At 43.8% G+C, this 25,841-nt stretch overlaps 1 protein-coding gene across 1 annotated transcript in view; it reads left to right on the top strand.

The window, feature by feature from the left end:
* Positions 1–25,841, top strand: part of ERO1A (endoplasmic reticulum oxidoreductase 1 alpha) — a 115,030-nt gene that overhangs the window by 41,705 nt on the left and 47,484 nt on the right. The window contains exons 4-6 of the mRNA XM_033952406.1: positions 13,455–13,490; positions 13,644–13,729; positions 13,825–13,898. Of these exons, the coding sequence (XP_033808297.1) occupies positions 13,455–13,490; positions 13,644–13,729; positions 13,825–13,898 (196 nt within the window). The remainder of the gene's footprint in view (positions 1–13,454; positions 13,491–13,643; positions 13,730–13,824; positions 13,899–25,841) is intronic.

Here is a 25,841-nt window from a genome sequence, read left to right as displayed (position 1 = left end):
TTCCCCTTCTTACGCTACAGCAGTCGCTTTTGTTCCGGTGGTTCCCGGTATCTCAGGGCACCAATTATTTGGTATGCTCCTCCTGCGTCACTCTGTATGATTTGGTGGCTGCTCGCGATTTCTCTTTTCAAGGCATGCCTCGGTCTTTGCTGGACTATCTCATGACCACCGACCATCCCGGGCTGTCGGGTTGGGGGGCTCCGTGGCTTCCATCCTCAGCTCCTGGAGTCTGGTCTTCAGAGGCGACTCAGTACTTGTTCATTCTTCTGCTCTTGAGCAGGGTCAGGCTACCTTTCTGGAGCTTCAGATCATTCTTCCGGATTGCCGCTGAGGGTCCTTTTGGTCAGTATTAGGATGGGGGTATTTCTCTACTGCTTGGGCAGTAAGTGTTGTACTCATTGGCAGGTGAAGTTGTTCTGCTTCAATGGGTGGACTCTCATCTTCGTCTTCTGTTGGCAGATCCTTTTATGGATCAGGATAAGAGTTTGGATAGACTTTCTCTCCGCGGAATCTGAGCATGGCCCATTTCTTGTATGTTACAGTGTACAGCGCTGTGTACGCTCTGGAAAGTGTGCATGTTAGTAATAGTGTAATCTTCTGCATCCTGGATATTGAGATTTGTGGCTCAAGCGTTCTAGCTCTTTTTATGGAAGTGAGTTCTGCTTGACCTAGACCTCATGGCCTCGTCTCTCAATTCTAAGCTTCCTAGCTTCTTCGGCGGGCCCAGGGAGTGGGAGTTAGAGGGGGTAGCTGCATGGCTCCTTTCTCGCTTCTGCCTTCTCTTTTTCAGTGTTTTCCGCTGGCTGATGATGGCTTGGATTTGCCACCTCGAGCTTGCTTTCCGGGCACAGTATTTGTAGAATCTCTGGATTGGCGGCGCCATCCTTACTTTGCGGATTTGATGAGTCTTTCAACAGCCGGACTAAGAAGTTTCCTGGTATCTCCGGCTTTGCTCGCCTAGGGTTCGTTCAACATGGATATTTGTACTACTTTAGTATTACGACCTAGTTTTTTGAAAAATCTTGGCTGACGTGTAAGGATTATGCGAAGCAGGTTGTTTCTTCTCTTATCCAGGTGCTACGGACGTCTTCTCCTGTGGCTTCTGCTTCCTTTTGGAGGTTTTTCCTTTCTTGGGTGCTTCTTAACGTTTGAACCACTTCAGAGTTCCTTTTTGGCACAGGTGTATTGCCGAGGGCTTAGCGTTCAATTCCCTTCAGCTTCTAGTGCCATTCTTAGCTTGTTACAAGGGCTAGGTATATTGCTCTTCGCTTACTTCTCAGCTTCATGTAGTTCAGGTCCTAAACAGAGTCCGGTATATTCATGCGCCTCTTAGAAAGCCCGGTTTGGAGTACAATCTTCACGTACTTCTTCTCAGTATACCGAAGGCTTCATTTCATCCTTGTCTTTTGGGACTCTAAAGGGCTGTGCCGTTGAACATGGGGTTTCTTGTGGCCATGGCTTCAGCTCTGCAGTTTTCTATGTTGCAGGCCTTGTTCAACGGGGATTCCTATTTCTGATTTCCGAAATATGGGGTATCAGTTTGGATGGTACCAATGTTTCTTTCTAGGGGGGTGTCATCCTTTCTTTTATGTCATGCTCGCTTTTCCTTCCTTCTTCCTGGGAGGGGAAATTGGGAGCAGTGCTTTTATTCACTGCATTTTTTTATATGTACGTAGCGTTCTCTGTGAGCTCGGTTTCTTACGACTTTTAGTTGTTTATATCTCCTTTTTGCATTCTTCAAGGGACGCTTCAAACGTTTGGTGGCTTCCGAAGCCTCCATCGCTCAATAGGTCCAGGAGGACATTCTTTATGCTTGCTTGCTGGCAGGGAAGCGGTTGGCGAAAGAACTTCATGACCATTCCGCTGGAGCGATGGCTACTTCTTGGGTTCGGCCCAGAGGTTTTTTCCTTGGAGGAAATTTGTCTCGCGGCTAATTGGTCTTCCGAGCGTGCTTTCTCTCCCCATTTCTGCTTGGATGTGGGGGCGCATGCGGTAGGGGCGTTTTGTGCTTCGGTTGTTGCGGAAGCGACGTTTGCTTCCCACCCAGATTGAGGATTGCTTTGCTACATCCCATTGGTCTCTGGATTCATCTGCTGCTGTTGCTAGGGAAGGAAAAATTATGTTCTTACCTGTTAATTTTCTTTCCCTTAGACGCAGCAGATGAATCCAGAGCCCCATCCTTTCTGGATATTGTCTCTCGGTTTTTTCTTTTGCAACTTTCGCAGTTTGTTATTATGGCAGGTTGTTTTCTGTATTATTGCATTTTGAGATTTGTTATGGGAAATAAGTTTTTTACATGCTATGCCTATTGCTGGTTACGTGTGCTTGGGCAAGGAGCTATACTGATGAGACAGGAGGAGTGCCAGCCAATAGGACCACCTGTTAATCAGTTTCTCTATCTCCGCCTGCTGGTAGATGTGAGCTATCCCATTGGTCTCTGGATTCATCTGCTGCGTCTAAGGGAAAGAAAATTAACAGGTAAGAACATAATTTTTCCTTCTAAAGCACTGAAAGTCATAAGCAGTGCTGTACATTCTAACATAGAATAGACAGTCCCTGCTCAGAAAGGCTTACAATCTAATTTAGACAGCCAGGACATCTCAGGGTTAGGGAGATTATGGTACAGGAAATAATACAGTGGGTATAGGTATCTGACAGCAGTGAGTGGGAGTCTGCCCTAATCAGCCGCACGATTTAATTTGTATTAGTGACCACTCTGCAATGCACTACTCGAAAGGGTCCAGAGAAGAGCGACTAAGATGGTTAAAGGGCTGGAGGAGTTGCCGTACAGCGAAAGATTAGAGAAACTGGGCCTCCTCTCCCTCGAACAGAGGAGATTGAGAGGGGACATGATCGAAACATTCAAGGTACTGAAGGGGATAGACTTAGTAGATAAGGACAGGTTGTTCACCCTCTCCAAGGTAGGGAGAACAAGAGGGCACTCTCTAAAGTTGAAAGGGGATAGATTCTGTACAAACGTAAGGAAGTTCTGTCATAGGGGAAAACACCCTCCAGGGATTCAAGACAAAGTTAGACAAGTTCCTGCTGAACCAGAAGAAAGGCAGGTAGGGCTAGTCTCAGTTAGGGCACTAGTCTTTGACCAGAGGGCCGCTGCGTGAGTGGACTGCTGGGCACGATGGACCACTGGTCTGACCTAGCAGCAGCAATTTTTATGTTCTTATGGGGATTGCAGATTGCATGTGTGCCGATGATATGCTTTCTTCCTTGTTCTAGTGAAGGCTAGTGGCTTAATTGTATAAACTTATCCAAAACTCAGAGCTTGGTCCTGTGATATGTCACATTTTAGCTGCCCTTCTCACAGTGACTGTGAGTAATGTACCTGTTTTTATTTATTTAGAGGTGCCATGTTTAGATTTTTTGCTAGATTCGGAGTTGACCTTTTTAAGCCTCACACCTAGAAGGTAATTAAGATAACCTTTTTTAAATAATTTGGTTATTTTAGAAGATGAGAACTTAATTGTCAACTTAATTGTCAACTGAGGATTTTCAAACTGCTCTTCAGCACTTGGATCTTGCTTCAGTTAATTAGAGCAAACATTTTGTATGTGGGGATTTCTTGGTTCTGTTTCAAAAGCTTTTCAATTGATACTAGTTGAGTTTTCATATTTTGTAAAGGCTGACTGAACTTCTGGAACACATTTCTTTAGTTTTGATGAGATTACATTGGATCCCAATGGTGGCTTGCATAAAATACAGTACGAGATTGCATGCAATATTTAAGGTACTTACACAATCTGTACATCAGCCTTTTTGTCTATATACACTTTTTAATAAATATAACAGTAGGGCTTATAAGAATCGGGTAAGTTAAGACAATGGAAGCGCAACATGGATGCTACCCAGCACTCTGTTTTTTCTAGAAGCTTTTGGCAGGCCCGACTGTGCATGTGTTTACCTTCCTGCCCACTCAACACTTGTGGGACTCACAGCTGGATAAAATTCATAGATAATTCAACTCCTAGGGAAAGTGGGAAGGATGTGGTCATCTGTGTCCTTCTGTCCTTGGAAAATACCTGCTACAGGTGAATAATTTTGCTTTTTCTGAGGACAAGCAGGACAGCAGATTACCTTAGATGCCCTTTTACAAGTTGTTGATGAGGCCCCACTTGGAGTATTGTGTTCAATTTTGGCAAAGGATATAAGAAGACTTGAAGCAGTTAAGAGAAAGGTGATGAAAATGGTAGGAGGTTTGTACTAAAAGATGTACGAGGAGAGACTGGAAGCCTTGAATATGTATACCCTAGAGCAGTGGTCTCAAATTTGTGGCCCGCCAGGTACTATTTTGCGGCTTGCAGTCTGTACTAGTGCTGTCCACTCTTTGCAGCGTCCTCTGTCTTCCCCCCGGCCTCCTGCTCTTACCTTCAGATAATTACCGCTGCCTGCAGAGACAATTGCCGGTGCTGTAGCTATCCTTGCAGGCTGCCATCGTCCTTAGCAGCATGCTTCCTCTGCCGTGATCCTGCCCCTGATGTCAGAGGAGGACGGACCACGGCAGAGGGAACGTGCTGCAGAGGCCAATGGCAGCCTGCAAGGAATGCTACAGCACTGGAGATCCTCTTTGCAGGCTACGGTAATTAGCTGAAACTAAGACTAGGAGGCCATGGGAGAAGCTGGAGGATGCTGCAGAGAAGGGGGGAACATGCAGGCCTTCGTGGAGGGGGAGATTTATAAACCATAAAGTTTTTTTACCTCGTGCAAAATTGTCATTTCTTTAATAAGATATTAACTACTTTTATCCCAGGACAAGCAGGCAGCATATTCTCTATATGTAGGTGACGTCATCTACGGAGCCCCGATCGGACACTCTTGCAAGCAAACTTGCTTGAAGATCTTCAAGCTTGTGAGTGTATCGTGCATGCTCATGTGTCTTCCCGCTTGAGTCAGGGCGCGTGTCTCCTCAGCGTGGCCTCAGTTCTACATTTTCCGCAGAGCCAGAAGCCCTGTTCCTTTGCTCTGCGAGATCGGAGTGCTTCTTGCACCGCGGCTTGCTTTGATTTATTTATTTATTTTTTTTGTTTTCGGGTGAGTCGCTATGCGGTGCGTTTCGACTTAAAAAAATAAATAAATAAAACTTTACCATGTTTGTCGTTGACCCAGGGCTCTGGGTCCAACTAGGCCGATGAGCCTCTCGCGGCTGCGGCAACGCTCTGACCCTATGTCCCGGCTTAACACTGGATTTAAAAAGTACACTCAGTGCGGTCGGGTGATTTCTGTTACTGACCTCCACTGTTGGTGCATTGAGTGCCTCAGAGCCAATCATCGGACTGAGTCCTGCCCGCACTGTGCTGCCCTCCGGCCGCATGCGATTCGTAGGAGACGGGCACAGATCCTCGAACTGTTTGGAGCCATAGATTCTGGAGCCGGCGTGACCTCGGCCTCGAAGGCCTCGACTTCGTTGAAGTCGCCCTCTTCCACCAAGGCTTCGGTGGCTGCCCCGATGAAACCTGCGGCCTCGGGTAAGTCTCCTCTTCCTCCCTCAGGTTCGCTAGCAAAGAAGCCTCCCCTGGGGTCTCGGGGGAGTTCAGTGGGCCATACCCCATCGAGACCTCCTTCTAAGCATGCCTCCACACAACGGGAATACTCTTCATCGAGGTCGCCCTTGTTGGAGCGCACTGCTGCACCTATAAGGCCTGATCCAATGGTCTCTGTGCCGATATTCGAGGACATGCTGATGGCCATACTGACGGTTCTGAGCCAGCTTGCACCTGCCTCAACCTCGCTCTCGGCAAGCCAGCTTGAGCGCCCGCTCGACGCCCCTCGGGGGCGGTCTCGACGGTCTCACAGGCTCTCTTCTAGTCGGTCTTCCTCTGCTACTTCGAGGCTTGGGTCTCCAGCCCACGCACCTCGGTCGAAGCACCTCTCCAAAGCCGCTTCTTCTTCGAGGCTTCCACCCTCGAAGCGGTCGAGAGACTCGCCTCACTGGGGTAGGTCCGCTGCCCCGTGGATCTCGAGGCCGTTCGAGGCATCAGTATGGTCAAGACGCACCTCTCATTCTTAAAGGTGGCCCGCCCTGTCGGTCTCCTCAGGTCGGGGTAGTTCGAGGTCGAGGACCCCTCCCTCGAAGCCATCAGGGAAGTTGTCTCCTCTCCCATTCCTTGTATTCCAGGCTCTTCCCCCGGTAGGATGCAGCATGGGTGCTCTTCTACCTCCCTGGGGCTTAGGAGCAGGACGTCCTCTTTCCTTTTCTCGAGTCCCCGACATGCCTGCTCTCTATTCTAGGGCAGCGTCCCCGTCCTTTTCGGCAGCTCGATGTTCCGGGTCTTCCTCGCCTCACGAGGTCCTTTCTTCCTCTCGGATCTCCTCCTTTGCGAGGTTTGTCTCGGACATGGGTAAGTCTCTTCAGCTGGACCTCCAGTCTGAATCCCGGTACACCCAGGAATATCTGGATGAGTTAGAGCTCCCCCATCCTCCTAGGGAGTCCTTGTGGCTTCCTCTGAATCAGGTTCTGAAACGGACCTTCTTCCAGAACCTGGAAACTCCTTATGCCATTCCTGTCATCCCTTCCAAAATGGAATCTCGATACCGCATGGTTCCATGTAAGGGTTTCAAAAAGGTGCAGCTTTCCCATCAGTCCCTGGTAGTGGAGTCATCACTGAAAAAGTTTAACCCCCCCCCCCCAGGGTATACGCTGCCACCCCCCTGGGAAGGGAGGGTTGGACGATGGACAAGTTCAGTTGCTGGCTCTACCAGAACTCGATGATGGCGAACCATGTCCTTAACTATAATTTTACCTTCACTTCCTATCTCAAGCACTGCTTGAAGGTTCTACAGTCTTTCTTTTCTGACTTGCCATCAGCCAGCGTTCTGTTACCTTCTTGAGATGCTGTCCCAAATTCGTCTCTACATGCTCCAGGCTGCGTACAACGCCTTTGAGCTGTCGTCCCGGGTCACGGCCTTTGCGGTGGCGATGCGTCACTTAGCCTGGCTGCGCATCGTGGACATGGACCCCAATTTGCAGGATCGCCTGACTAACCTCCCTTGTGTGGGGAACAAGCTCTTTGACTCGATCGAGGCGGCTACGAAACGCCTTTCAGAGCACGAGCGATCCTTTGCCTCCCTGTTGTGCCCTAAGGCGAAAGCCCCCCTACTAAGCAGTATAAGCTTCCTCCGCAGCGCTATCCGCAGAAGTCCACCCCGGCTCTCTCTTGTCCGTCTCCTTGGCAGCCTCAGCAGCAGCAGCAGCATCCTTCTAAACCTCAGACGCCTGTGGCGGCGAAGCTGGCGCTGTCCTTTTGACAATTCCAGTCAGAGCATGCCAATGTCCTTTGTCCATCAGCCTTCCCTCCTGCCCATCGGGGGTCAGCTCCGTCATTTTTCTCATCAGTGGGAGTTGATAACAACTGACTCCTGGGTTCTCAACATTATTCGGAAAGGGTACTCTCTTCACTTTCGGCATGTGCCTCCAGTGCAACCCTGCGGGAGTTACCTTCCGACAGGTCACAGCTTCCTCTCCTGCTTCAGGAGGCCCAGGCTCTCCTCCGTCTCCGGGCGGTCAAGGTGGTCCCGGTGTGCCAGCAGAACTCTGGGTTCTACTCCCGGTTTTTCCTGGTCCCCAAGAAAACCGGGGACTTGCGTCCCATTCTCGATCTGAGGGCTCTCAACAAATGCCTGGTCAAGGAAAAGTTTTGCATGCTCTCTCTTCCGACTTTGTACCCCTTTATGGACGAAGGGGACTGGTTATGCTCCCTGGATCTGAAAGAGGCCTACACGCACATCCCAATTCATCTGGCCTCTCGCCAGTTTTTGAGATTTTGGGTGGGGAATCTCCAACTACAGTACCGTGTTCTCCCCTTCGTCCTCGCGTCTTCCCCGAGGGTGTTCATGAAGTGTCTGGTGGTGGTTGCCACAGCCCTGCAGACGCAGGATTTTCAGGTCTTCCCATACCTCGACGACTGGCTCATCAAAGCGTTGTCTCGATCGGAGGTTATCTCAGCGACCCGACAGACTATTTTGTTCCTTCAACGTCTGGGTTCGAGATCAACTTCCCAAAATCCCAGTTATGTCCGTCTCAATCTCTCCAGTTCATCGGAGTGGTGTTGGATATGCTTCGTTTCCGCTCGTTCCTACCCCAACCTTGTCGGGAGACTCTCGCCCGCCTTTGCTGGAAGCTGTCTCTTCTTTCCACCATCTCGGCCAAGAACATGATGATCCTGTTAGGACACATGGTCTCCACCGTTCATGTGATGCCTTTTGCCAGACTTCATCTTTGCACTCCGTAGTGGACCCTGGCCTCACAGTGGCATCAGGACCGCGATCCGGTCTCTTGCCAGATTGTGGTGACTTCCTTCCTTGAAACAATCTCACCGCTGGTGGATGCGCTGTTCCAATCTTTCCAGAGGTTTTCTGTTTCACGCACCCCCTGCGCAGAAGGTCCTGACAACAGACTTGTTGGCCTATGCTTGGGGAGGGCTCACCTCGATGGCCTCCGGACATAAGGCCCTTGGTCCAGCGTGGAGCGATGCTGTCAAATCAATCTGTTGGAGCTTCGAGCGATCTTCAACGCTCTCCAGGTTTTCCTTCATCTGCTTCGCGACTGGGTGGTCCTCATGCGGACGGATAAGCAGGGGGTACCAGTTCCCTGTCTCTTTGCCAAGAAGCTCTGAGGATTTGGGATTGGGCAATCCATCATAACATCTTTCTCAGAGCGGTCTACATTCAGGGCCAGCAGAACTGCCTGGCGGACAATCTCATTCACCTTCTACAACCTCTCGAATGGTCTCTCAGTTCGTTGACTCTATATCAGGTGTTCGCTCAATGGGGGACCCCACAGGTAGATCTGTTTTCTTCCCCCCTAAACCACAAGCTGCCCCAATTCTGCTCCAGGATTTATTCTCCGCACTGACTCGAGGCAGATGCGTTCCTCCTGGACTGGACGGATCTGTTTCTCTATGCATTCCCTCCATTTCCTCTGATTCTGAAGACTCTAGTCACGCTCAAATCTGTTCACGCCACCATGATTCTAATAGCTCCTCGGTGGCCCAGACAATCCTGGTTCTCCCTGCTTCTTCAACTCAGTGCCAGGGAGCCTCTTCTTCTTCCGGTTTTTCCTTCTCTGCTTTCTCAAAGTCAAGGATCTCTTCTTCATCCCAACTTGCATTCCCTGCTTTTGACAGCTTGGTATCTCAGCACCTGACTGCCTCGTTCCAGTTCTCTGTCGGTTCGGGATGTTCTCGAGGCGTCCAGAAAGCGGTCCACTCAACAGTGTTATTCTCAGAAGTGGACCAGATTTTCCTCTTGATGGTCAGCTCTGCGCCTGGAGCCATGTTCTGCCTCCATGTCTTCCTTGCTGGACTATCTGTTGCACTTGTCTCAGTCTGGTCTCAAATCGACTTCTATTAGAGTCCACCTCAGTGCCATTGCTGCTTTTCATCAGCCGCATGAGGGGAAACCGCTCTCTGTTCATTCGATGGTTTCCCGGTTTATGAAGGGCCTTTTCAATGTTCATCCTCCTCTCAAACCTCCTCCGGTGGTTTGGGATCTTAATGTTGTCCTTGCCCAGTTGATGAAGCCTTCCTTTGAACCTATCGATCGGGCTCATCTGAAGTATCTCACTTGGAAAGTGGTGTTTCTTATTGCTCTCACGTCTGCCCCCTTTCACCGTTTTTCATCATGATAAGGTGGTTCTCCGCACCCATCCTAAATTCTTGCCTAAGGTGGTTTCGGATTTTCACCTCAACCAATCCATTGTTCGTCCTGTGGTTTGTTTGTTTTTCCTAAGCCCCATTCTCATCCTGGAGAAGTGGTGCTCCACACTCTTGACTGAAAGAGGGCATTAGCTTTCTACCTGCAATGCACTTGGACTCATCGGATGGCTTCTTAACTTTTCATATCTTTTGATCCAAATCGGTTGGGGCATCCCATGTCCAAGCACACCTTATCCAACTGGTTGGCTGCTTGTATTTCTTTCTGCTATGCTCAGGCTGGTCTCCCTCTGCAGGATCGGGTTCACGGGGCATAAAGTCAGAACGATGGTGGCATCTTTTGCTTTCCTCAGGTCCAAGCTTATTGAGGAGATCTGCAAGGCCGCCACTTGGTACTCGGTTCATACCTTCACCTCTCACTACTGTCTGGATACCTTTTCCAGATGAAACGTCCAGTTTGGCCAATCTGTTTTGCATAATCTGTTCTCCTAAATTGCCAACTCTCCCTCCATCCCTTTTTGGTTAGCTTGGAGGTCACTCACATGTAGAGAATATGCTGCCTGCTTGTCCTGGGATAAAGCACAGTTACTTACCGTAACAGGTCCAGGGACAGCAGGCAGATATTCTCGCAACCCACCCACCTCCCCGGGTTGGCTTCTTCGCTAGCTATCTGAACTGAGGAGACGCATGCCTTGACTCAGGCGGGCAGGCACACGCGCAAGCTTGAAGATCTTCAAGCAAGTTTGCTTGCGAGAGTGTCCGATCGGGGCTCCGTAGATGATGTCACCCACATGTAGAGAATAACTGCCTGCTGTCCCTGGATAACACTTGTTACAGTAAGTAACTGTGCTTTTCTGCGGCCCTCCAAATTCCTACAAATCCAAAATGTGGCCCTGCAAATGGTTTGAGTTTGAGACCACTGCCCTAGAGAATAGAAGGGACAGGGGAGATATGATGTGTGATGTCATGTCTGTCTATTTTATGGAATTTTATGACTGTTTTGATACTGGAAACTGCCTAGACTTAAGGATGTATATAAATGTATAAAATAAATGATTCGGATGTTCAAATACTTGAAAGGTATTAACATAGAACAAAATAAAACCAGAGAGCATAATTTGAGGTTGAGGAGTGGTAGACTCAAGAGCAATGTTAGGAAATTCTACTTTACGGAGAGGGTAGTTGATGCCTGGAATGCTCTCCAAAGGGAGGTGATGAAAAGGAAAACAGTGTCAAGAGTTCAAACAAGCATGGGATGAACACACAGGATCTCTAAGCAGAAAATAATGGTATAATAATGGTATTGAAGAACTAGGACAGACATGCACAGTCTGTGTCCCGTATATGGCCATTCATTTGAGGATGGGCTGGGGAGGACTTTGACGGCTGGGATGGTTTAGATGGGCAGAAGTAAGCTTTGATGGAGACCACAGTGGATGGAACCTAAGCACAGCTGTGTCTAGAGCTACCATGTTTTCGTGTGTGGGTCTTCAGGAGTGGAATAAGCTTCCGAGATATTTACGACAGCAAACAAGTTTGAGTAGTTAAGAAAATGTTGAAGAAACACCTCTTCTGTAAGATGAAATATGGGACTTGATCTAAAGTTTTTTGATGCAAGGCACTGGTAGCCTCTTTGTAATTTTAGGAGGCTTGACATTATCATTATTATGTTTTATTGATCTATTTGTTGTAATGTATGTGATCTGTTTGTGAATGTATATTGTATATGTAAATAAATACAAATGCAAGCGTCAAAGTATGCAAGCATTCTAGAACATCAGCATCTCATATAGGAAAGCCTACTAAAGTAGCGTGTAGGCGTTTTCAGTAGTCTGAATGGGCTAGTGAACCATAGAGAGGAGGATCCATAAGCCATTCTAGCCAGTACATTTATGATGGAAAGTGTGAGGTAACCATAAACCACCAAATCCCTACTAAACTGCCATATAGTTGCCACCTGCAGCCCTAAGGGCTATTGATGTGGTAGACAGGTGGGTATAGTAGGTATTGGGGGGGATTCACCCTACATTATAAGGGGGTTATGGTGAGATGTACAAGTGGCAGCCTTTGTGAAGCTTACAGCAGTGCCCTGTAAGATGCTCCATTGCTCTATTGACATGTCTGTATGGCCAGTCCATTACAAGGTTAGCTCCTCCTACATCCAAATGCATGTTTCCAGCTTGGATAGGTTTGTTTTGATTGAAAATGTAATATAATTTTGGATATTTTGGTGGCTTAGATGTCCTAGCAGCCAAGACGTCTAAGTAGATGATGGGGTGGTTGTTTTTTATTTTTTAATATTTTGCATTTAAAAAAAAATATTTGGTTTTGCTTTCGAAAAAATGGCTGTTTCTGTGAGTCCGACTTTGGAAGCTTTGCAGGAAATGTCCAAAGTTGAACTTAGATGTTCTTTTGAAAATGGCCCTCCATGTGGTATAGCCATTGCAGTGTCTACCATACAGGATGATTGTAGAGGTGGGCCTCATAGGAGCCAACTTCTCAAAATGATTGGGGATGCTAAATGCAACACAAATTGTCCCTTCAAGGACACATTGAAGGAAGTTGGTCAATATTGGGGATGCTTAGCATTCTCTGCACCCAGACAGCTGGCATCGATGGTGGGCATAATCAGATGCTAGTACTCTCTTGATTCAGAGCAGCCGGATTAATCCATGTGTATCCCTTGCATTCTCCCCTCTCTTGCTATCCCCATCCTCTGTCACTGCTCTTTGAGATTGGAAGGCTGTAAACAGGCAGTCATATTAATTTTCTGCTTTCCTTGGATCTCCTCACCTGGAATGCACTAATTCTACCACTTTTTCCTATAATACCAGTGAGTGACTCTCTCTATATAATTTGGGAGTTGCTAGGAGTAACCCACAAGGAGTAGAGATACGAATGTGCTTAGTTTAACACGATAGTGCTATTTAGCTTAGTAACATGCTGGCAGCATTTTGAAAAAGCATTTCGGGTTGCTGTTCACAAAGATACTGTGACCCACAGTATCACGGACATTTTTACTGTGCTTAATGCTAAATCTTTTTGAATCACTGATTGAGTAGCTTTGTAATAGGCTTGGCAATTTTTTGGCAAGCCTAGACTAAATGACTTTTTTGCATGACATTTATTGCATAGGCTCCTTAGTAACAGTAAAAAGATTTTTGAAAAATAATCCCAGTGATTTTCAATTTAGTATTACGCTTTGTTAGCTAACAGAAGCAGTAATTTTGTATTGTTTTTTTTAACTTTACAACCTGTTAACTGATCTCTGTTACATACCTCTTTTGGTGGTCTGAATTTAAACTTGAATTGGAGACTTAGGCCATTGATTTAGCCCAGTTGTTCCCTAGTCCTGGAAGCATCCCAGCCGGCCAGGTTTTCAGGATTTCCATAATGAATATTCGTGAGAGATTTGCATGCAGTGGAGATAGTTTCTGCAAATCTCTCTCATGAATATTCATTGTGGATATCCTGAAAACCTAATTAGCTGGGGTGCCTCCCTGACTAGTTTTGGGAACCATTGCTTTAGTTGAATGTATCAATGTTCTTTGGTGTTGTGTGGCTTTAATTATCTCTTTCGTACTCATAGTAACATAGTAAATGATGGAAAGACCTGAATGGTTCATACAAGTTCTTAACTGCAATTATTGATTTTTAAAAAAAATAAATGTATAACTGTTCTTTCCTGTTTATCATATTTTGGGTACAGTCCAGTTTAATGTCTCTCTGCCATTTTTTTATCAATATAGTTCACAAATAGTAACAAAAGGCAACACCTTCCTTTTTTTCCAGAGTGAGATTCCTGATGGCATTAGATCTGGCTATAAGGTATGCGATCTGTATATTCTCCTATGTTGCTTTTATGGAACTTCTGTAAAGGCACCTGTTGTGAAATTTAAATTCAGTTTTAATCTGCATGGACTTGTCAAGTGATAGTGCCAGTTACTGAAGACAGGAGATGGTTTTGACTTTGCATTCTAGTATTCAGAAGAAGCAAACAGGCTTGCTGGTGAATTGGAAGATTGTGAAAAGGCTGAGAGGCTTGGAGCAGTTGATGAATCTTTGAGGTATATTTTTCTGTAGATTTGTGCTTGCTTGTTTCTGATGTAGCCTAGTAACGGAAGTTCTTGTTTCCTTTATTCACTTTTTTTTTTTTTTTCAGTGAGGAAACTCAGCAAGCTTTTCTTCAGTGGGCAAACCATGATGATTCTGGAGACAACTTTTGTGAAGCTGATGGTATGAGACTGCATTATTGACAGTTTCTTAGGATGAACAGAACTAGTACATTGAAGTTTGGAATTCGAAATGCACGAAAAATACAAGAAACTATGGCATACCCAGAAACGTTTGAAGTGTGTGTTTCCCCTCCTCCCCACCCAACCCCCCCAAACCAACCAACAACCTGCATTTTAAAACATTTTAGAAGCTATGGAAAACTGAAGTAGGTTATTTAATTTTGAATTCTTGTTGCATATGGTAAAGTAATCCAGTCACACTAGGTACATGCATAGAAATTAACTGTCATGGTTAATAATGTGCTAATGGTGTTAAAGGGCATTGGGGCCTTTTTACTAAAGTGTGATAACTTTTGCAATTACTTCATGTTTCAAAGTAAAAATTAATGTGTGTAACTGCAAAACCTTTTGTGGTAAATGCATTTACCACACAGGGTAGATGCATACCTCACCAGACGCACTGCATTAAATGCAGCAGCACATAGCGCTTGAGGGATCTCATCATATTCCTGTGGTTCTCAATCTTGGGACATATTTAATGGATGTCGCTTGCATATGTTACACACTGCACATATTAACCATCAGGGCCAGAACATTTCACATAAAACCTCACTATTTAAGAAAAAGGGTTGCCCCTTTTCTCCATTTGTAGACTCAGGTATGTGTGTCTGAGGGTGGGGGGAGGGGGAGTTCAGTTATCAACCACAGTAAAGTGTTCTACAGCAGGACAAGTGGGTTGGGATGTGAATAGAGAATGATAGTACATGTGCGGTCTGTGTGTGTTTTGTGCTGTATATTTATCTTCAAAGAGTATGTTTAGTTATCTCCTGAGGGTGCGTGAATTGGATATGAGGGCATGGAGTGATATCTGTTTAGCGTGTAAGGTTGCTAGGGGTGTATATGGCGATAGGAATATGAATAGGTGCATGAGTGGGGGTGGGTATGTTGGGGTGTATAAATATGTGCATGGGTCTATGTATGTAGGGGGATGGAAGGGTAGGGACTATTTAGAGCAATATTCTTCAGTGCAAGGCCCAGGGGCCAGTGGCAGTCCCTGAAGGAGTCTGTGTTGACTTTTTTTCTGTTACTCTTTGTCTCTCTTTCCAAGTTTATGGGAGAAAAAGCTGCCTGTATGAAGGACAAGGCATTTCTCAATAGATGAAGAGAATGCATTTTAAAATGCCTTCAGGATGCCTTCAGGCTGTGGGTACCTGACATGTGCTGTGTCCGTTCGTGGCCGTATTCGTCGGCTTAAGCGCATGCGCCGGCTTGGCGCAACAGACGGCAGGATGAAGGCAGTGCGGAGCAGCGCTGGCGACAGCAGTGTCCATTAGGGAACAAGTCGACGACTCCCCCCCTCCTGCACCAACCGCTGCCGCTCCTGTTTGAAGCGTCCTGCTGAGGTTCGCAGCCGGCTGTAGCGAACCTCGCAGGCCGCTCTCCACATGGAGCACGTTCCCTCTGACTCGATCGCGTCAGAGGGAACATGCTACCATATGGAGAGCGGCCTGCGAGGTTCGCTACAGCCGGCTGCGAACCTAAGCAGGCTGCTTTGAACAGGAGCGGCAGCGGCGGCAGGAACCATGGATGGATGGAGGGAGAGTAAGAACGGGAGGGGAAGCGAAAAAAGAAGGGCTATGGAGCAGGCAGGAAAGGGGGCTATTTTGGTGGGAGGGTTGTGCTGAGTGCAGACAGCAATCATAGGGGGTGGGGGAAACAAGGGGGCCACGGAGCAGGCAGGCATGGCACAACAGGGGGCCAGAGAGAGAGGGAAAGGGGGCTGCTTTTGGGGGAGGGGTGTGCTGGGAGCAGACAGCAATCGGGGGGGAGGAACAGAAGGAGGACCACAAAGCAGGCAGGCATTGAACAACAGGGGGAGAGGGAAAGGGGGCTGCTTTGGCAAGCAGGGGGGCCTGGGAGACAGACAGAAAGAAAGACGCACAGACAGGGGACCAGGGAAAGACACAGACACAAAGAATGACAGACAGACAGCGTCCAGGGAGAGAGAGAGACAAATAAAAAAAAACAAAACCACAAAACCCAGACATACAGAGACATCTACTCTAGCACCTGTTAGTGTAACGGGCTTAAACGCTAGTTAGATATAACATCCTCTAAAGTACATATACCTGCCATTACCCAATACTTCCAGATGATCTTAAATCCGCCAATTTGAATCTTGCAGTTAAGCCATATAGTTTGATTTATGTATTGGAATAGGTGTTAGTTTATTCACATATCTTAAGGTTTTCCATGTATCTACTAATATTCTGTTTTCTTTATATATCCTAGGCATTTTGATACTAAGAACATGGTTTAGTCGCAAAGGAAACATGAGTCGCCATTCCAACCATATCCAATCTGGAATATTTTCAATGGGCCCTGGGAGGACCCAATACATACCTTGGCACATAATATAGGGTTGATGATACCTATAAAAATTGGGAAAATTTACCCCTCCCTCCACAATTAGTCTTTGTAAAGACACTAAAGCAATTCTAGCAATTTTACCCAGCCAAATAAATTTTGTAAGAATACTATTTAACTTTATCCTGAAAATTTTTCAAATTTCTCTATCAATTCAAGTAAACATGTAATGGTTGTTCCAGGATTTCTCAAATGAAGCAGTATATAATCTACATAAGCAGAGACTTTATATTCACGTTCTGAATAAGGAATACCCTGGATCTCCTTCACTTGTTGAATAGCTAGCAACAAGGGTCCCAATACAATATCAAAAAGCAAAGGAGACAAGAGACAACCTTGTTTAATCCCCCTCTGTAAATTAAAGCGTTCTGAAAAGTTATTATTAATATATAATCTAGCAGCAGGGGAACTATACAAGGTTTGAATCATTTGTATAAATCCCAAACCTATTCCAAACCATTCCATAGTCTGATACATGAAGGTCCGTTCTACTCGATCAAAGGCTTTCTCTGAATCTAAGGATACAGAAAAGGCCGGATCTTTCATGGCTTTTGTTAGATATAACACATGAAAGGCCAATCTGGTGTTATTAGAAGAATGTCTTTGAGCAACGAATCCTGCTTGGTGCATACCAATAATATAAGGGAGAGCCTTAGCTAAGCGTAAAGCCAAAAGTTTAGCCAGAAGTTTTCCATTTACATTAATTAAAGAAATAGGCCTGTAATTTGAAACCAATGTGGGATCTTTATTTGGCTTTGGCAAAACTATAGTTAAAGATTAAGCCATAGTGACTGTAATACAACCTTTATTTAGTTGAGTGTGGTATAAATTTAGCAGATAAGGCAATAAAGTATTTTGAAACGATTTATAAAAGTCTACCGTGAAACCATCACCACCTGGAGCGGATCCTACTCTAAGGGACTTCAACGCTGTTTGCAATTCTTTTAGTGATATAGGCTCTTCTAAACTTCCTTTTATATGCTTAGGAACTTTAGGTCCCTTTAATATTTTTAAAAACTCTAAACCATCTTTTTCTTTATCTAAATAAGGCTCAGAAGAATAAAGAGCTTTTATAAAATTTTAAAAATTGTTTTAAAATAGGTTCAACTTGAGTGTAAGTATCACCTTTTTCATCTTTAATGACAATTATTTTTGTCTTCCTTTTTTTTACTTTAAGATAATTTGCCAATAATCTTCCTGCCTTATTTGAATTTCCATAATACAAAGCTTGTTAAGAAAATAAATCTTTCCTTACCAGTTTAGAAGAAATCTTATTATATTTACATTTAACTTTTAAAAGAGCCTGTAAAATATTCCCATTTATCAATCAATTTTAACTCCAAAAGCTTAATTTATTGCTCCAGATCTGAAAATTCACTTTTGACCTGTTTCTTAAGATATGCTGAAATTGAGATAACTTGACCTCTTATGGTTGCCTTAAAAGCATAGCATAAAGTTTCCATAGAGATTTCTTCTGTAGTATTAATTTGGAAATATTCTTTATTTTTAATGTAAAACCTTCACAAAATTTCAGTTCCGCAAGCAATGTATTATCAAATCTCCATATTGGTCTACTATTATCCTGATCAAAAATTTTTAGTTCAACCCACACCCCTCCATGATCAGATGAAATAATTGGATCTATGGAGGCTTGCGTTATTTGTTGTACTAATTGATTTGAAACAAAAATGTAATCTATTATTGAAAAGGATTTGTGAACATGAGAGCAAAAAGAAAATTCCCGACCATCAAAATGAAGTATTCGCCATATATCATTCAAGTCACAAGACTTTGCAAAATTGTCTAGTCCTAATGATTTCATAATTCTAATAGGTTTTTTAGCCATCAAAGGATCCATAGCAGCATTAAAGTCCCCAGCCACTATTAAATTAGAAGCAGCCAGTGGTAATACCAGTTGTTGTAGTCTTGAAAAATTCATTTTGGTTCGAATTAGGGGCATATACATTGAAGAGCTCCATCGTAGTATTTCCCATGCTCATGTCTACATGTACTCATCTTCTTAAAGGATCTTAAGCAGCCAATTTAAATAATGCAGTACATTTCTTATTTACTAAAATAGCTACTCCAGCCTTCTTTCCAACAGCAGGGGCAAAAAAACAATGCTTTACCCAATCTCTCTCTAATTTTTTTTGACTCTATAGCAGACAAATGAGTCTCTTGGATATAGCAAATATCCGCATTCTGTTGTTTTAAAAATAATAGTTTTTTTTTTCTCTTAATCGGATGGTTGAGGTCATTAACATTTAATAAAAATATTTTAAAATCCATTATATTTTTTGCCTAACAAAAAAAAGTCTTTGCAGACTCCAACTTATCCAGAATACTGCAGCCAAGCTGATTTTTGCTAAACGCAAATTTGATCATGTCTCCCCTCTACTTACCAATAATAATAATAATAATAATAATAATTTTATTCTTGTATACTGCCATACCCAAAAAGTTCTAGGTGGTTCACATTCATTAATTAAGGTCCGTGGTAACACGGATTTACAAAATTTTAACAAAATTACAGAATTTTAACAAAAATTACAGGCAATGAAGAGGGGTGCGTGGGGAACTCTATAACTGAGATTTAGCAGAGGTAAAAGTAAGACAGAAGGTAGGGTTGGTAAACGATAAAGAGAGTGAGACCAAGTGTGGAGAGGGGGGGGAGGGAGAGTGAGCAGACGGAACGGGGGAGAGTGGGAAAGGGGAGAAGCCAGGGGCAAGGGGGATTAAGAGCCCTGTTCTCGGAAGCGGTGCGTTTTGAGAAGTTTTCTAAAACTAAGGTAAGAGGGGGCCTCGAGTATCATTTGGGCAAGCCAAGGGTTCAGCTTAGCTACCTGGTAAGCAAAGGTTTTGTTGTGAAATCTATTGAAGTGACATAATTTTAGGGATGGGAAGACGAACAGCTGGATTTTGCGGGATTTCTTGTTGGTGAGATTCAGAGTGAAATGGTGATTGAGGTAACTTGGTAATAGGCCAAAAACTGTTTTGTAGCAGAAGCAGGCGAATTTGAATAGGACTCTGGATTCGAAAGGGAGCCAATGCAGTTGGTGGTAGAAAGGCGTGATGTGGTCCCATTTGTTCAGGCCGAATATGAGGCGGACGGCAGTGTTCTGGATCAATTTTAGTCTCCTCGTGGTTTTCTTTGTGGAGCTCAAATAAATGACATTGCAATAGTCTAGTACACTGAGCACGGAGGACTGTACCAAAAGGCGGAAAGAGGAGTCGTCAAAGTATTTTTTTATGGTGCGCAGTTTCCAGAGCACCGATAAGCATTTCTTGACAGTAAGATCGGTGTGATTTTCTAGGGATAGATGTTTGTCTAGAGTGACTCCCAGTATTTTTAATGTTTGTTCGAGGGGGAAGACCAGACCTTTCACCTGGATTGTGGAGTCTTTGATTTTTTCATTGGGGGAGGCTAGGAAGAATTTTGTTTTGTCCGGGTTTAGTTTTAATCTGTAGGATAGCATCCAGAGTTCTATCTGATTGAGTATGCTTGTGATGTAGGCTAGAAGTTCTGGGGAGAAAGTGGAGAGTGGGATGACTATTGTGATGTCATCTGCGTAGATGAAGAATTTGAGTTTGAGGTTATGAAGGAGGTTACCCAGGGAGGCGAGGTAGATATTAAATAGTGTGGGGGACAGGGGGGAGCCCTGCGGCACCCCGCAGGAGTTAACCCAGCTAGGTGAGGAAGAGTCGTTTTTAAGTACTCTGTAGGATTTGTTTTGTAGGAATCCGCGAAACCAATTGAGGACCTGGTCGTTGATGCCTATGTGAGTCAGGCATTCAAGGAGAATGTTGTGGTCTACTAGGTCGAACGCACTGCTCAAGTCGAGTTGAAGGATCAAGGCGCTGGAGCCCAGGCTGAAGAGGGTGTGCAAGTGGTCAATTAAGGCTGCTATGATGGTTTCGGTGCTGTGGTCTGTTCGAAAGCCCGATTGATTGTTACTTAGTACGTTGAATTTATCCAGATAAGCGGTGAGATCAGCTTTTACCACCCCTTCAGCTATTTTGGTGAAAAGAGGGATGCTAGCGATTGGTCTGTAATTAGAAGGGGCGTTTGGGGGTTCTTTCGTGTTTTTTATGATTGGGGTTAACATAATATGGCCTTGGTCTGGAGGAAAGTATCCTGAGGAAAGTAGGAAGTTCACCCAGGTTAGCATGTTGGCTTTGAAGTGGATGGGCGCAGTTTTCATGACGTTTGGAGGGCAGGTGTCTAATTTGTAGAAGGAGTTAGAAAATTTGTTGTAGAGTTTATTGAAGGTTTCCCAGTCCAGTGTTTTGAATTGGTTCCAGTTTAGATCTGCTCTGGACCCTTGTTCTAGTTTATATATGTCGGTGTCAGGAAGAATGGGAAAAAGCTCAAGAGGATTAGTCGAGGTAGGTAAAGTAGATCTTAGTTTTTGAATCTTGGAGATGAAAAAATCAGCTAAGGTGTTTGCGGTTAATGTGGAATCTTCATGGTTGTTGGTGAGTGTCTCGATGTAGTTATAGGTCATTAACCAGCTTAAAGAGAGTGCTACTGTTATTTGTAATGTCACCAATTTTGTGTGAATAGAATTTTTTTCTTTTTTCCTTGGTAAGGTTTTTCATAGGTTTTTAGTTTAAGTCTCCAGGCGTCTCTGTGTTCCTGGGATCCCGATTTTAGCCATACTCTTTCCGATTTTCTAAGGTCCCTCTTCAACTGAAGTAGCTCTGCATCGAACCATCCCTCCTGCTTTGTAGTTCTGATTTGGCGGGTTTTTATGGGGGCTATTTCGTTTAAAATGTTTGTGCTGTCGTTGATCCAATCTGTCATAAGTTGTTCTGTTTCTTCGCTTAGTTTTGTGTTCTTTTCGTAGCAGGCCCAAAATTCCTCTGGGTCAATCTTTCCCCTGGAGGTGATAGTTTTGATATTTCTTGTTTTGTCGTTTTTAGAGGGTTTTTGTTGGCAGTCAATGGAAAAGTCACAGAGTCTGTGATCAGACCATAGGGAATCTGACCAATTGGATTGGATCCAATTAAATTTTGGGCTGGACAGTACTTTGGCTCCCAGTACTTTCCAGAATTCATTTCAAATGCTCCTGCTTGGCCTTCAAGATCATTCACGGCATCCTTCCGCCCCTAATCCCTCTATCCTTCCTCGTCCGGACGCCTGGTACCACCAGATCCGCTCACAGATATAAACTATCCTTCCCCTCTCTACACGACATCCTCCACGCTGGCAAACTGGGAAAATCCCTTCTCTCCAAAATCACAGGCCTTTGGAATGATCTCACTATTCCACTGCGGAACCTGGGCTCCCTCCAACTATTCCGAAAACAACTGAAAACCTGGCTTTTCTCTAACATCTAACATCTCTTCCCCTGTCCACATCCTCCTCTATTCACATGGTCTTGTAAATCTCTCTCCTCTCTCTTCCTATATCTTTAAACATTGTAAACCGTGTCGAGCTCCACTTCCGTGGAGATGATGCGGTATATAAACTTAAGGCTTAGTTTAGTTTAGTTTATATTTTATATAAAACGTAACGATATCATCCAATAATTCAAATTATGAGTGTTCAATAAATATTCATTTTCCCCAAAATTAAAACCTGAAATAAAATCCCTCAGCTCCCTTAATCCATTTCCCCATATCTCCCTCCCCAATTAATTGTGAGAACTTGGAAACGCACATGTGAGACCAGGTGATGAGAAACCCCTTACAGGCAAAATTAATTAATCTTAATATTTATCATAAGCTATCCAATTAATTCAATATTAATCACATATTCTTTCAAGATACTAGTTTATGCATCTACACAAAATATTACATCTTTAAAATGCTATTCATACTATAAAATCACAATAGATGTTATAATTCTGAGTATAATACAATACTAAACTCGTATTTAAAATAAAATTTTGCAAATTTCTAATATCTCAAATATGTAAATTATCATATGAACTTAATTCCCTTGTGTTGTTAAACATATTATATATTTACCAGCACCCCTTGAATATGTAATTAAATTTAAAATATCTCAATTACATAACTAATTAACCTTATAATATTTTTTTGAACTTCTCTATTTAATGTTTTACTTTTCAGTTCAGTATATCATTGAGAAACTGAACAAACAAGTGGATAGTGGAGATTCAGTGGACAAAGTTTACTTGGACTTCCAGAAAGCGTTTGACAAGGTTCCACATGCAAGGCTTATGAAGAAACTACTAAGCCATGGAATAGGAGGAGAAGTGCACAGATGGATCAACAAGTGGTTGGAGAACAGAATGCAGAGGGTTAGCATAAATGGGAAATTCTCGGACTGGGAGAGGGTGACTAGCGGCGTGCCCCAGGGCTCGGTTCTTGGGCCTATCTTGTTCAATATTTTTATAAACGATCTGGAAGAGGAAACAACTTACAATATAATAAAGTTTGCAGACGATACAAAACTATGTCGTGCGGTTGACTCTCAAAGGGACTGTGAGGAACTCCAGAAGGATCTGAACAAGCTAGAAGCGTGGGCAACAAAGTGGCAGATGAATTTTAACATAAACAAATGCAAGGTGATGCATCTAGGAAAAAAAACAAAGAACACGAGTATAAGATGTTGGGGGCGACATTAGCAAAATGCGAACAAGAAAGGGATTTGGGGGTACTGATTGACAGAACCCTAAAGCCTTCGGATCAATGCGCGGCAGCGGCGAAGAAAGCATATAGGATGTTGGGCATGATTAAGAAGGGGATCACGAGTAGATCGGAAGATGTAATAATGCCACTTTATAGAGCAATGGTCAGACCGCAATTGGAATACTGTGTACAACACTGGTCTCCATACCTCAAGAAAGATATAACTCTGCTGGAGAGGGTACAGAGGCGAGCCACGAAACTTGTCAAGGGATTGGAGAATTTGAGCTACAAAGAACGCCTTAGGAAATTGGGACTATTTACCCTCGAGCAGAGAAGACTGAGAGGGGATTTAATAGAGACTTTTAAAATAATAAAAGGATTTGATAAAATAGACCAAGAAGCAGCATTACTAACTTCTTCGGATGTGACACGGACAAGAGGTCATAGACTGAAACTGAGTGGCAGCAGGTTCAGGACGAATATCAGGAAGTACTTTTTCACACAGCGTGTGGTGGGAATTTGGAATGCTCTCCCAGAGGATGTTGTGACAGAGATTACTGTTCTGGGATTCAAGTGCAAGTTGGATGCACACCTTCTTGCAAATCATATTGAGGACTACGGTATATCTGGGTCTCCATTCGGGAGTACCTAAATGGGCCGCCGCATGTGTGGATCACCGGACTGGATGGACCTCGGTCTGATCCGGTGAAGGCTTTTCTTATGTTCTTATTATAAGATTTTACTATTATAAGATTAAATTTTACTATTATAAGATTAAATGGTAACTAGACACAGGAATATATTATATTATTTTATATTACCATTTAATCTTATAATAGTAAAATATAAATCCTCTGTGTCTCGAGCTGCATCCAATATACCTTCCTGCAGAGACTCATGCTCTATTGAGAGATTAATTATAATTTCCAAGATCTTTTCAATCTTATTAAAATCTTCTTATTCTGTACTCTATAACTCTCTTTTAATACATCTGTTATATATACCATAAATCGGATTATACCAAGCATCTTGAAACCCATCTAGCAATATTAAAAATGAAAATCAGAACAGCAAAGTGCAGATTACCTTTTTTTTTAATCAGCCAATCTGAATCAGTTCTAAAGACACTGTAGATTGCTATCATTTCATCTGTTAGAAGCAATAAACTGTTTCCAGCATCATAGACACATTGAACTTTGGCCTTCCTATTTCCACTAGAGGCTCCCAGTATACAAAATTCTGAAATAACTATTAATCCTACCGCAGTAGATGATATTTAAGTTACAGAAACAAAAAGGGTTAAATACAGAAACTAGTTATCTTCAACAGGAAGTTAGGAGTGCTTTCAAACTATTTCTAGAAATCCGGCCTGTACTGGAAACACTGTACAGAATATATTTTCTGAGCTTTTACCAAGTCATTTAGATAACGCGAATGATGTTCATACGTCTTACTGAATCTTTCTATAAGAGGTTTATTAACTTCTATCTGCCAGTAAAATTCACATTGAATTATTCTTATTTTCCAGTCAGATATCATTTTGAATTCTTAAAGTTCAAACTATCTTTGAACTAATTTTTATTTCATCTGAATCCAGACTCATATTAATCATATTTCATTCTTGAAAAATGGTGTATTCTTTTTCTATAAAGTTTCTCAAAGTTGCTGGAGATTCAGTCAAGCCTTGCAGCATCTCATTGAGCCTTTAACTTGAGCAAATAAACACCAGCTATTTAGCTGTCTTACCTTTGGAGCTGTCAAGTGACTTAGTTTTTCATTCTCATTGCATTCTGGGATATGTAGTTCCTGCTTCTTCCATTTGACCTTAACTCTTGTATAGAAAAGCAACTTTATGAAATATTTTTGGTTTATTTCTCCAGCACAATTATTTATCCAGTGGCAGTGATGATCCATTCGACGGACATGACTGTTTCACAGCGATTTCGGACCACCCAATCATATCCCCGGCCTTTCTTGCGCTGCGTACCACTTCTTAGGTCTAAGAAATCGATGTCGGTGTCAGTAAAGGGGATCGTACCTGGATAAGAAAAAAAAGCCCATGTGTGGCAAGCCAGAAGTATGAAGACAATGAAGTTAAACACAACAGCACATTATCGCAGGACAAGCAGGCAGCATATTCTCAACATGTGGGTGACGTCACCGGAGCCCCGTAGCGGACAGCCTCGCAAGCAGACTTGCTTGAAGATCTTCTAAGAGCTTACAAGTGCTGCACTGCGCATGCGCGAGTGCATCTCCTGTGAGGTACCTCAGTTCAGATCTCTAGCTAAGAAGCAAACCAGGGGAGGTGGGTGGGTTGTGAGAATATCTGCCTGCTGTCCCTGGATAACAATTGTTACAGTAAGTAACTGTGCTTTATCCCAGGACAAGCAGGCAGCATATTCTCAACATGTGGGTGACCTCCAAGCTAAGCATAATGGGATGGAGGGAGAGTTGGCAAATTAAGAAAACAAATTTTGTAAAACGGACTGGCCAAAATGGCTGTTCCTTCTGGAGAAAGTACCCAGACAATAATGAGAGGTGAAAGTATGAACCGAGGACCAAGTGGCAGCCTTGCAGATTTCCTCAATAGGAGTTGATCTGAGGAAAGCTACAGACGCCGTCATTGCTCTAACTTTGTGGCCCATGACTCGACCCTGCAGAGGGAGACCAGCCTGAGCATAGCAGAAGGAGATGCAAGCAGCCATCCAGTTGGATATGGTTCGCTTCAATACAGGATGCCCCAGCTTATTTGGATCGAAGGAGATGAAAAGTTATGGGGCCATTCTGTGAGGTTGAGTGCGTTGCAAGTAGAAAGCCAAGGCACGCTTAAAGTCCAAAGTATGAAGCGCAACTTCTCCAGGGTGAGAATGAGGCTTTGGAAAAAATACTGGAAGAACAATAGATTGATTAATATGAA

This window comes from Geotrypetes seraphini, chromosome 7, assembly GCF_902459505.1.
Source record: "Geotrypetes seraphini chromosome 7, aGeoSer1.1, whole genome shotgun sequence".
Lineage (NCBI taxonomy): Eukaryota > Metazoa > Chordata > Amphibia > Gymnophiona > Dermophiidae > Geotrypetes > Geotrypetes seraphini.
Note: the sequence above shows the minus strand (reverse complement) of the source record. Positions and strands in the feature narration are given on the sequence as shown.